Source organism: Dasypus novemcinctus, chromosome 24 (assembly GCF_030445035.2).
Source record: "Dasypus novemcinctus isolate mDasNov1 chromosome 24, mDasNov1.1.hap2, whole genome shotgun sequence".
Classification (NCBI taxonomy): Eukaryota; Metazoa; Chordata; class Mammalia; order Cingulata; family Dasypodidae; genus Dasypus; species Dasypus novemcinctus.
This window is the reverse complement of record NC_080696.1, coordinates 50,966,001-50,978,649: the sequence shown is the minus strand read 5'-3', so window position 1 is coordinate 50,978,649 and position 12,649 is coordinate 50,966,001. Positions and strand designations below refer to the sequence as shown.

Below are 12,649 nucleotides of genomic sequence, written 5' to 3'. Positions count from 1 at the left end.
TGGAGGCTGCCCTCGTTCCTTGTCACATGGGCTCTCCTAGCATGGCAGGGGGCTTCATCAAAGCCAGTGATGGAGAGTCTGCCAGGAAGATGGAAATTACAGTCGTAGCCTAATTACAGAAGTGACATCCTGTTACCTTTGCCATATTCCACTGGTTAGAAGCAAGTGAACAGGCCACCCTGCATTCAGAGGGAGAGTGCGTGACACAAGCTGTGAGTGCTGGAGGATTGGGATCTCTGGGGGCGAGCCATCTAAGTCTACATCTAAGTCTGTCTACGCAGTAGGTGGGGTGTTAGTAGCGATAGATTGTGTGCAGAATGTTCACTCTGGGCCAACCACTGTTCTAAGCACTTTGTGTGTTACTTACACAACCTTTGTGAACAAGTCAGTGAGATAGGCACTGTTTTTCACCCCCATTCTTAGATGAGCACACCGAGGTACAGGGAGTTTCAGTAACTTGTGTAGGGTCACCTAGCCAGTAAGTGGCTGAGCTGAGATTGGACTGTGGCAGCCTGGAGATTGTGCTCTTAAACTGGGTGCTGTCAAGAGGTGGGGAGCCCCGTGCTGGGCAGAGGGACAGCCAGTGCAAAGGCCGGAGGAGGGTGTGGGTTTGCTGCTATGTGTTGAGCTTGGCAGGTGAGGGAAGTCAGGGCCCAGGATGGCGTCCCGGTGCCCCTGGCTCTGGGCTGGTTGGTGAGTTCAGACCCAGCCTGGTGTCCACAGATGTTGAGTGCACATGCACTGAGTCTTCCTGTGTGTGGCTTCCTTGAAAAATGCCACTTCACATTCAGTGAGTGCAGGGGCTTGAATCGTGGCCCCAAAGGACACCTTGACTTAGGACTTCTGGCCTCCAGAACTGTGAGAATAAATTACTGCTGTTTTAAGCCCCCTCGTTGGTGCTAATTTGTTGCGGTCACCCTGGGAAACTAATGCAGTGTGGATAAAGACATAATCAGAACCTGTGTCTCGGGGTGACTTTGTTTCCTCTTTAATCTCTCTGTCCCCCCGTTGAAGAAAGTGCGTGAATTATCAGAGCATCTGAGTTCCTGAGTGTGAAGGATTCAGGCATCAGTCATTGGTGGCCACTTGAGCTAATGCTGACAGGTTATTTAAATCATGTCAAAGTACTTAAATAAAATTAAGTTGACACTGAACCTCAGCAGATACAGCCCCTTGTCTAGGCTCTTGGCCTAAGTCCCAGGGTCCTTTTGTTCAAAAGGAGATGGGCATAAAGGTGAGACAGAATGGCACTGTATTAGTCAGGCAAGGGGTGCTCATGCAAAAACCAGAAATGAGTTGGTTTTTGTAAAGGGAATTTATTTGGGGTAGGAGCTTATAGATATCAGGCCATAAAGCATAAGTTACTTCCCTCACCAAAGTCTGTTTTCACATGTTGGAGCAAGATGTCTGCTGATGTCTATGAGGGTTCAGGCTGCCTGGGTTCCTCCTTTCCAGGGTCTTGCTTCTCTCTGGGCTCAGGGTTCCTCTCTTCCTGGAGCTTCTTCTCTTTCCTCTGTGTGGTTACTTCCCGGGGTTCCAGCTTAAGGCTTCAGCATCAAACTCCAACATCAAAAACCCTTCTACTCTGCCCCTTGCCATGCCTTTATCTGTGAGTCCCCACTCACCAAGGGGTGGGCACTCAGCGCCCTAATGACATGGCATAATTAAAGCCCTAATCATAACTTAATCATGTCCAGGTACAGACCAGATTACAAACATAATCCAATATCTGTTTTTGGAATTCATAACCATAGCAAACTGCTACAGGCACCGTCTGGGACTTCTAACGTGTCGTAGAGAACTGAAAGGGGAGTGAGCTTTTCATTACTGATATAAAGAGGTGTCTGGTGTTGCCTAGAAAGATCTGTATTTCTCTGTGCATGGTCTCCTGTACGCTGTCTATGAATCTGGTGTCTGATGTTCATTTACAGGTGGCAGACGGAGTGGAATTGGGTAGAGGCTTACACTCAGCCCTTCACTCAGCTTCTGCAGCAGTTTTTATCCCATTACCCTCCTCTGCCCCCTTTGTTCACACAGTAAAATTGAGGAGAGCTCTTTTCTTTCTTTTTTATCATAAAAAAACAGAAACAAAACACAACTTTATTTTGAAAGAATTTCAAATTTACATCTCAGTTGCAAAAAACAATACAGACCCCATACAGAGAAGTCCAGCATACCCTCCCCCAGAGCCACCAATTTTAACATTTTGCCAACATTGTTATATCATCCATCTGTCCATCCATCCATCTTTCAGCTAACATTTGAGAACAGGTTGCACATATCATCTTGAATACATAATACTTCCATCAAGTTCAAGAAATTTAGCAATGGTAGGAAACTTATACTCTGTATTCTCATTTTTTCTTATGTCCCAATACTGTCTTTTAGGAGGTACTGGGGATTGAACCCAGGACCTCATACATGGGAAGCAGGCACCCAACCACTGAGCTACATCCGCTCCTCAATGAGAGCTGGCATTTTTGTTTGTTCTTAGGAGGTACTGGGGGTTGAACCAAGGACCTTGTACATGGGAAGCAGGTGCTCAACCACTTGAGCTATATCTGCTCTCCCAATACTGTCCTTTTGAGCCTTTTCTCCTCCATTCTTAGATCCTTTCCAGTATCATGTATTGTATTTAATTGTAATTATCTCTTTGTTTTCTCTCTCTCTCTCTCTTCATTAGTTGAGGAAACATAATATACAACATAAATCTTCCCATCCAAATCCCTACCTAGCATACCATTCATTGAGATCAAGTCATTTGCAGTGTTGCAGTGCCCTCCCACCTTTCATTATTAAGAACTTTCCTTTCATCCCAAGGAAACCCTACACTCATTTTTCATGAACTTTCCACTGCCCCCTGTCCCCACCCATGGTAACCCATACTCTACCTTGTCTGTCTCTCTGAGCTTGCATATTCTGAAATTTTCTTTGTGGTTACCATGGGGCTTAAATTTAACGTCCTAAATTTGTAACAATCTCTTTTGCTCTTTTTTTTTTTTTTTTTTTTAAATTTTTAAATAAAATTTTTTAAAAACAATGTTTACTTTGGTTTGATGATAACAAACTAGTTAGCAGTGCAGTTTCTTTTGCCATAATAGGAGAATTTCTTTCTCTCTCTCTCACCCCCCATGGCCTCCTCTTCAGTCTGCTTGTTACCTGTTTATCTTCTTTAGGAAGCCCTGGGAACTGAACCCGGGACCTCCCATGTGGGAGGCAGGCACCCAGTTGCTTGAGCCACATCCACTCCCCTCTTTTGCTTTGATTCCCACTTATTACCAATTTTAGTAGCATATACGAACTGTGTTCCCGTACCCCTCCATCCCCCACTTGGTCTTATTTAGGCTCCCTTGTGCGTGACACGTTATTTCTCTTGTGGTTTTCAGAATTCTTTCTTGATCTTTGGCATGTGACAGTTTGTGATGAAAACATGGCCCAGTGTGGATTTGTGTTTGATTTTGTCCTGTTTGAAGTTCGTTGAGCATCTTGGATGTATGTATTGAGGGAAGATCTTTTCAATGGACATTTTCTTCACAGTTAAGAAGATGAGCATGGTGGCATTTTTGGGGGCTGATATACTTTTCCTAGTCTCTGAGGTGACCTGGAGTTAAGACTCAGCTGTGTGTGTTTTGGCAGAAGGGCACTCTTCATTAATGTTGAGTTCTTTGCTGTATTTGGAAGTGAGAGTAAAAGTCCACAGATTGGTGATTTCTTTAAAATGGAATGTAACCATTGCAGTGGTGATGTATTGAATTTCATTGGCTTTTGAAAGTTTTCTTTTAAAAAAGTATGGTTTTCATTTTTTATGTTGACCTGGCGGTGCAGTAGGATGAGGCCCGTGAAGAACGAGGACGGCAAAGCCGGGTAAAGCACAACTTGTTTTTACTGGCAGCCTCCCTGCGTGGTCCCACAGCAGCCTGGGAGCGGGCATCTCAGTGGATATTTTATTCATTTTACTCCCATTTTGGGATGAATTTGGGTTACTGCTTTGGGGGGTGGGGTTTGGTTTAGTTAGGCAGTTATATGTTCATGTGAATGTTTTCATTTGTAAAAATAAGAAGAGGTATTTCTTTATGATAACCTGCTCTATATCAGGTACTGAACCAAAGTCTTCACGTGCTTTTCTCATTTATTTCTTGCACACACCCTCCGAGAACACTGTTATCCTCATTTTCTAAATGGGGAAATCAAGGCTCAGAGAGAGTTCAGATGCTAAGAGGTAACGGAAGAACCAAATACCAGGCATCAGATAAGAGGACACTCTTTATCCTGCCTTCTTACTGAATTGGAGGAGATTAGGAAGACACAGGAGGACTCAGCAGTGGTCGGTTTGTGCCCTGTGCCCCCTCCTCTTCCTGGGATAGAGGAGGTGGAAGAGAAATTCATCCCACGGGCACATCACAAGTTTGAGCAGAGACTGTCTTGGTGCCTGCTGCATGGACCTGAGCTGATGTCACGAACACCAGTGTCACCAGGGGCCAGGTGGAAGATGGGAAGGGAACTGCCCCGACCAAGGCATCCAGATAACCGACTCTCCCACAGTGGAATGCTGGTTGGTAACAGAAGTCCAGGACTGAGATGAACTGCACCATGGACGGACCTTGAAAACACCATGCTAGGTCAAAAAAGCCCGTCACGAAAGTCCACATTTATGATTCTGTTGAGGTGAATGGCCAGAATAGGCAAAACTCTAGAGACAGAAAGTGGAGTAGTGGTTGCCTAGGACAAGGGGGTGTGATGATTGGGAAGTAGCACATTAGGAGGAGGAGAGCTTCCTTTTACAGTAACGAAAGTGTTCTGAAATTGATAATGGTGATGGCACAATTCTGAGAATATGCTGGGTAAAGTGCATGGTATCTGAATTTTATCTCAAAAAATGTTTTTTGTTTTTAAATGAAAAGAAAAAAACACAAACACCACCAGCAAAACCAGATAAACCTTCCTTGAACCCCCTGTGCTTGCCAAACCAGCTGGGTCTGGGGACCACATTCGGCCTCTGGTTAGAGCCTGGGGCAAGAGGCTCTAGCTTGTAAGCTGCTCCCCTAGTAGGAGACGGGCCATGTGCAGTGATTCCTATCTTGCTTTATACAGGAGTTTCTTAACTTCAGCACTGATACCGTTTTGGGCCTGATAATTCCCTGTTGTGGGATCTCTCCTGTGTACTGTCGGATATTCAGCAGCATCTGGTGTCTCCATACTGGATGCCAGGAGCATCTAATTATCCCCCATATTTGTCAACCCAAACCGTCTCCAGACAATCCTGAGTGTTGCCTGGGTGGTGTGGGGGGTGGGGAGCGGAGTTGCCCCCGGTAGAGAAATCCTTGCTTTATACAGAAAGACTTTTAGGTACCCACCATGTGCATAAGCCTTGGGGAAGGGATCACCTGAATTGTTTCTTTTTCTATCTTTCAGATGATGGATGCAATAAAAGGAACAATGACAGAAATATATAACGATCTTTCTAAAAACACTACTGGAAGCACAATAGCCGAGGTCAGAGTTTACACATTCATTCCTTTTTTTGCTTTGAGCATTTTATGGGCCACCATGTGGCACCAGGAAGAAGCTGCGCTGGAAATTTCTCCTAGGTTCTGGCTCAGCCACCAGACTTGCTCTGCTGATACTAGTGGTTGGTGGCAGTAGCTTTTCACTTAGCCAGGCAGGTACCTTCTGGGGATTGCAGGGGTGAATCCTGGTTTGTGTGATAAATTCAGTTCTAATAGAAGAGCCAAAACTAGACCTTCAGTTAACCCACTGGTGGAACTCGAAAGCAATTCTTTCTGTTTTATGTAAAAATGGCTCCTTAATCTTGTCCGTAAGTCTGGACTTTTTATACAAGTGATTCTTGTTACCAGAATATTGGTGTGCTGAATCTCTGCAATGATGTGATTGCTGAAGGAAGAAAGCGGTGTAAACGTTAAAATGTCCACTAATGATCTGGTCCTCTTAGAAACACACACCTCACTGAGCTTGGGCTAATTCACTACAAAGGTGTGGGAAGTAGCTCGTTTGCTTGTTTGCATGGATAAGGGGTTGCCAGGTGAGGTGGCAAATGGCGGGACTTCTTGATGTCATTGAAAGTGATGCTGGAGAAAGGGAAGTCCTGCACAAAGTTTTTGACCAATGAGGTCCTGGCAGGGTGAGACTGCACTGTGGTTTGTAGAAAATCTTCAGGGAAGTAACCTGGGAGACTCTTGAGCAGAGAACAATTTGATCAAGGTTTAAGAGCTCCTGGAAGGACACTGATGAGGCCCCTTGATTTTTTTTTTTTTTCTTCTCTCCAATATGACACATTTTATGATTATGCCGAGGATGGCAAATGAGAAGTGAACAATCTTGTTTCTGGAAACCCGGCCCCCCCCCCCCACTTCATTCCTTTTTGTTCATTTAAAAACTAGCATGTATTTAGAAGTCAGGTCCCTTATGCAGTTCCTGAATCCTTGGGTCTCAGAGGTTTGTCAGAATTTTTCAGATTTTAGAGAGGTAATATGCTGCCCGCCACAAGTAGATGCAGAATTTCTGCAGTGAAACATACAGTTCTTCTCATTATGTGGGATAAGTCAGGGCTTCTCAACCTTTGGCACTATCGCCGCTTTGGAGCCACATCATTCTTTGCTCCTGGGCCCTTTCCCGTGCATTGTAGGGCTTCGAGCAGCGTCCCTGGCTTCTCCCCATCAGCTGCCGGCACTGTGCCCCTTAACCTGGGGGTGGGGGCAGGAGTTGGGTGGGGAGGAGGTGGTGTGGGGGTCAGCCGTGGCAAGGATCCCCATGATCAGCGTTATAAATAAGCTCACCTTAGCTACCTCCCCAACCCCAAATGAATTTGGCCCTAAATTTATCTCCCCCCCCCAAATAATAGCCTTTTGTTTTCAGGGATGTAAGGCTCATTAATGACCAGGTAAATGGCTATGTCCCTATCCTAAATGATAAGTGAGGGAGAAAATAAACTTAAATTCTTTGTCTTTCATTTTTTTCAAAACCAGTGTCTTAACCAAACCTGTTTATTTATTATGGAAGTTTGGTCTTTGTTTCCATTTTTAAGTGGCCTTTCCTGGTGCCAGTGCTTCTTGGAAAGGATGAACTGCTTGGATTTGGTTTTCTGAGTCGGTATTCCTCCTGAATTTGGGCTCACCGGGTGCCCGCCTCTCTTGGTTCTAAGGGTGAGGGGCCAGCACGGGTCCAGTGTGTGCTTCCTCCCCCGCGCAGCCTGCGAGAGGTGGGGTTTCTCAGCACCCAGACAGGCTCTCTGAGAGCCCTCCTCTCCCTCATTACAGATTCGTCGGCTGAGAATCGAGATCGAGAAGCTTCAGTGGCTGCACCAGCAAGAGCTCTCCGAAATGAAACACAACCTGGGTAGGGCCTGCTGGAATGGGTGTGACTGGGGGAGGTTTTGGGTGTGGATTTCAGCAACTCTGGAGTCAGGTCCCAGGTGTGAACTGAGTCAGAACTAGGCTAGTGGGTCGCACAGCTCACGGGGAGGACACAGAATTCTGGACGGTCTGACTTGGAGTCTGATGGTGTGAATCCTCATTTCCTCTCATTAGAATACCAACATCAGTAACAAAGTAATGATAGTAGTCGCACCTCCTCATTATTACGCTCGAGGGTGTAGCAGGAAGTACGTTTTGACGAATTGACCAATAATTCTTACAGAAACTTACAATAAAGGTTATCCCCAGTATTCAGGTGAAGAAAACGGAAGCACACGTTAAGGAAGGTGTTCGAGGTTCCACATCCAGGCGTCAAGACCGGTGCTCTGGCAGCAGACTTTCCCTCTTAGGCACTCAGCGTTCAGTATTTTCACAAATATTCCAGTGCTTCCCGTGTCTCCTGCACGGTGCAGAAAGCTCTTCAGTATCTATTTGTTGCCCAGGTTAGGTTGACAGATTAATCTTGCAGCCTAACATTCTATATAGATTTTTTTTTAAGACATATTTTTTATTTATTTCTCTCCCCTGCCCCCCAGTTGTCTGTTCTCTGTGTCTATTTGCTGTATGTTCTTCTGTGTCCGCTTCTATTCTTGTCAGTGGCACTGGGAATCTGTTGTCTCTTTGTGTTGCGTCATATCTCTGTGTGTGCGGTGCCACCCTGGACAGGCTACACTTTTTTCGCACTGGGCTGCTTTCCTTACAAGGTGCACTTCTTGTGCATGGGGCTCCCCTTCGCAGGGGACACCCCTCTGTGGCATGGCACTCCTTGCGTGCATCAGCACGTTACGTGGCCCAACTCATCACATGGGTCAGGAGGCCCTGGGTTTGAACCTTGGACCTCCCATCTGGTAGGCGGACGCCCTATCAGTTGAGCCAAATCCGCTTCCCTAGATTTTATTGAAAGCTTTTTCTGAGGGGTAGACTCAGTTTATCTGAGACCCTCATGCAGTGTCAGTGTGAAGTCAGGATGCTGGAAACCACAGTGCTCTTTTGTTCGGGAGGCATGCCCAGGACCCACCTGTGACGTGTTTAAATCCCAGCTTGTACACGCAAATCCTTGAGGAGCAGATCGGGAGAAGGGCGTGCCACTCCTTTGCTTATTGCCCTGCAAGAAGTTTGGGGGTTGTTGCTTCTTGTTTTTCTAGAAAAGTCAGGTAATCTATTTTTCTGCAGAATCTCTCCATTTAAACGTTTTGGCTGCACATTAAAACACATGCACACGCACACCAGCCAGAACTCAAGACTTTGATTTAAAGGCAATTGTGAGTGACTGAAAGGGGTTCTTAAGTTCTTTGTTCCACAGACCCCTCTGCCAGTCACGTGAAAACCACGGACCCCTTAATCTTTATATAATATATATAATATAATTAATATACTATATTAATAAATATATCACACCCGCACCAAGGGGTCCCCACAGGAATAATGTTCTTTTGAATTTAAATTCAAACTCATTGACCCCTTGTTAAGAACTCCTGGACTAAAAGGTTCCACTTGACCACGGATGCTCTTTGTTTTTTTAACAAAAGGTTAATTTTCTTTAGTGGTCTTTTTTTTTTTTTTTTTTTTTATCAAAGATTTGAAGGGATTGGGGAGCCATTTATTTTTATGTCAATGTACTCATCCTGGCTATAGGGCACATTCGTTCTAATTAGTGAGCTTGCTCCTAGGTAAATTGGATATGGACTTACTGTCCAAAGTAGAATGAGAGAACCCTCATTAGACTAGTGTGATAGCTGTCCTGTTAGCACTATGATCCACCACGATGCCCTGTCCAGTAGACTTGGCACATTGTCATAACAGAAAACATATTGGGGTTCTAGGCCAAGCCCTCACCTTAACTACCTGTGTGCCTCAGTTTCCTTATCTGTGAAAGGGGAGAGTAGTACTTACCTCAGAGGATTATTATAAGGATTAAATGAGTTAATTTTTAAAATACTTAGAATAGCAACTGCATATAGAAGGTGTTATATAAGTATTGGATTAATAGAAAAAAAAAGGCTTATGTTGATAATACTCAAAGTGAAACTCATATTATTTCTTCAGCACAATTTGTTTCTGGGGTTTATTTGAAGACTCCCCACAGTGTAGTTTTGGGTTAAGAGTCACCATGGGGTCCCCGTTACTCCCACGAATAGCGTTAGCAGCAGTGCAGTCAGGAGTGTGGGTGCCCATTTTACAGATTAAGATGTTGAGGTGTGGGAACCCCCCACCTCCTTTCCCAGGGTCACCAGCTGGGGCATCTCTCTGCCAGGATTTGTACCCATACCTGCATCCATGATTTCTTTCTGACTGGTGTAAATAATCCTCCCCACTCTGGGCTGGGGGTTGGGGGGGCAAGTGATAAAGCTGGTGTCCCCTCCCCCTTGTCCGTCAGAACTGACCATGGCGGAGATGCGGCAGAGCCTGGAGCAGGAGCGGGACCGGCTCATCGCTGAAGTGAAGAAGCAGCTGGAGCTGGAGAAGCAGCAGGCAGTGGACGAGACCAAGAAGAAGCAGTGGTGCGCCAACTGCAAGAAAGAAGCCATTTTCTACTGCTGTTGGAACACCAGCTACTGCGACTACCCCTGCCAGCAGGCCCACTGGCCCGAGCACATGAAGTCCTGCACCCAGTCAGGTAACGCCCCCGGGCCAGCCCTCCGCTCTCCGTGGACCTCGGGCTGCACAGGGGCTGACCCTGCAGGGGGTGGCTTGTCCAGTCCCCCCTCACCCTCATTTGTAATAAATAGTAGCATGTCATCATGCAAGAGGGCAGCCTGCAGACCTACTGTGGAAGGACTTGAGGCACAAGTGTTTTGAATCTGTGATCTTTTTGCATTGTTTGCCAAAGTGTGGGCTACGTGATGGCATTTCCGATGATTTTAAAGCTGTTTCGTTTGAGCTGCTTTTAGGCAGTGGTTCTTGGCAGGGATGGATTTTGGATTTTAACCCCACCCCGAGGATGCTGGCATTGTCTGCAGACCTTTGTGGTTGTCAGAACTCTGCTGTTGGCACCTAGTGGGCAGGCACCAAGGATGCTGCTAAATCGTTGCAGTGCACAGGGCCGTCCACACCCCCCCAACAAAGAATTACCCAACCCAGGTGTCAGTCGAGCCAAGGTAGAGAACGCTGCTTTTTTGTTAAGACTGCAGTCTTGGCTTTAAATATTATATTCCCGATTGATATGTTAAAGGAGAAAGTCTTGGTTTGCAGCTAATTTGTCATTGACCCCGCTGTAGTATTTATCATCTCCCTTCTTTAACAAAGAACTTTGGGCCTTAGGCCTGGAGCCTCCAGCAGGAAGCGCTAACTCGTCAGAATTTATTAATAAAAGTCCCTTTTTACTTTTACCAATATCATTTGCCAAAAATAAAAGCTGCTAGTTTTTTTTTTAAAAGACTTATTTATTTATAACCCCCCCCCCCACAAGCTACTAGTTTTATATGTAGAGAATTTAAAGTTTCTGTTTTGAATAGCTTATTTAAATACACGTCTTTACACACATATTGTGACAGGTAGCATATCTGTGGATTGGCACAGCTTGTGAAGGTGAGGTATGAATGACTCAAGTTTGAGGACCACAGCTCTAGACAAACTCCTTGGAAAGGGCCCAGAGAGGAAGTATTTCAGGCTTTGCAGGCCACGGGCTCTCTGTCAGTGGTCTCTGCTGCAGTCATCCAGCTTTGCTCTTGTAGCCTGAAAGCAGCTATAAATAATTTATGTCAACAGTGGACATGGCTGCATTCCAATAAAACTTTATCAACAAACACAGGTGTTGGGTCCTCTGCCGGCCCTTGCTCTAGACAGGTCTGTTATGTGTAGTTGCTTTTTAAGCCAGCATCCACGCACACGTGGCTGTGTTCTTCACCCTTCTTTGGGGAGTCATCACCTTTATATACAGTGACTTTAAATTGCTTCCTGCAGTAGTGTTAGATTTCCCTTGTGTCTTCCCAGTTCTAGAATGTGTCTGATGACCCTTTCGCTGGTATTACAAGATAGGCCGAATGTCCCCGAGCGTTCTTTTCTTGGCAGGACAATAAGGCCAGTACTTCTTAAATTCCCTTTAGATGCCCTGTTTTTCAATTTGCTTGAAGTTCCTCCATCCCCAGGTGCTTGGTGCCTCTTGTAATGTTGTTTTCACCTGGGTTTTCCTGTCCTGCCGTAGAAGAAAGCAAGTCCTTCGGGATAACGGAGGTCAAAAGTGAGAAGCTGTGCAAGTGAGGCCTGTTAAACCCTGTGGGCTCACTGGCTGGCTTTTGCTCAGGTTTCATTTGTTCCTCGGGCGCACTTAGGCCTTGAGAGGGCTTTAATAAAACTGGATTTGCCAGCTGTTAGGAACCAGCATATTTTCACATAAAGTCTAGAGTTCCAGCTTCTGGAAACCTCGGGGAGCTGCCACTTGGACCTGCACTCACGCCCCGGGTGGGACTGGGCAGCCCCTGCCTGCCTCACGGAGCTCGGGGTCCGTGTTGGTTCTGAACCCGGGCTGCTGCGGGCCCCGAAAGCCTGGGCTGAGCTCACGCGCGGCTTCCTCTCCTCAGCCACCGCCCCGCAGCAGGAAACGGATGCCGAGGTGAACGCGGAAACGCAGAGCAAGCCGTCCCAGGCCAGCTCCTCCAGCTCGCAGTCGGCCCCTCCAGAAACCTCCAGTGCCTCCAAAGAGAAGGAGACGTCAGCCGAGAAGAGCAGGGACGGTGGCTCGGTGCGTATCCCCCGCCGTGGCCAGGGACCCCGCCCTGCGTGCACGGCTGTCTCAGACCCTCCCGTACCTGCCACCCCTGAAAGTCCCATGTTGGCGGCGGCTGGTCTGTCCTCCAGACGAGGCAGCCGCAGGTGGCGCTCAGGCTCACCTGCGCAGCGGCATTTCCAGCGGGCGCACGTGAGGGCTGAGGAACCTGAGCCCGAGTTGGCATTTGGGACCCTTGGAGTTCAGAATGCTTTTCTGACAGGACTTTCTGAGTGATGAAACGGGTCTCGTCTGCGCTGTCTGATGTAGCCACTAGCTGTCGGTGGCTGTGAGCACTTGGCATGTGGCTCTTGACTGAGGCTCTGAATTTTTAATGTTTTTTTTTTTTTTAAAGATATATAGATCACACAAAATGTTACATTACAAAATACAAGAGGTTCCCATATACCTCACTCCCCACCCCCCCCACTCCTCCCACATCCACAGCCTCTTTTCATCAGTGTGGCATGAATTTTTAATTTTCTTTTAATTTCAGTTGCTATAAATAGCTACA

The 12,649-nt window shown here is 46.5% G+C and overlaps 1 protein-coding gene across 50 annotated transcripts in view; it reads left to right on the top strand.

Annotated features, from left to right (window-relative positions):
* Positions 1-12,649, top strand: part of ZMYND8 (zinc finger MYND-type containing 8) — a 112,473-nt gene that overhangs the window by 91,678 nt on the left and 8,146 nt on the right. For all 50 annotated transcript variants that reach the window (XM_071211765.1, XM_058287189.2, XM_071211766.1 and 47 more), the window contains 4 exons: positions 5,413-5,493; positions 7,275-7,353; positions 9,808-10,047; positions 11,951-12,111. In XM_071211765.1, the coding sequence (XP_071067866.1) occupies positions 5,413-5,493; positions 7,275-7,353; positions 9,808-10,047; positions 11,951-12,111 (561 nt within the window). The remainder of the gene's footprint in view (positions 1-5,412; positions 5,494-7,274; positions 7,354-9,807; positions 10,048-11,950; positions 12,112-12,649) is intronic.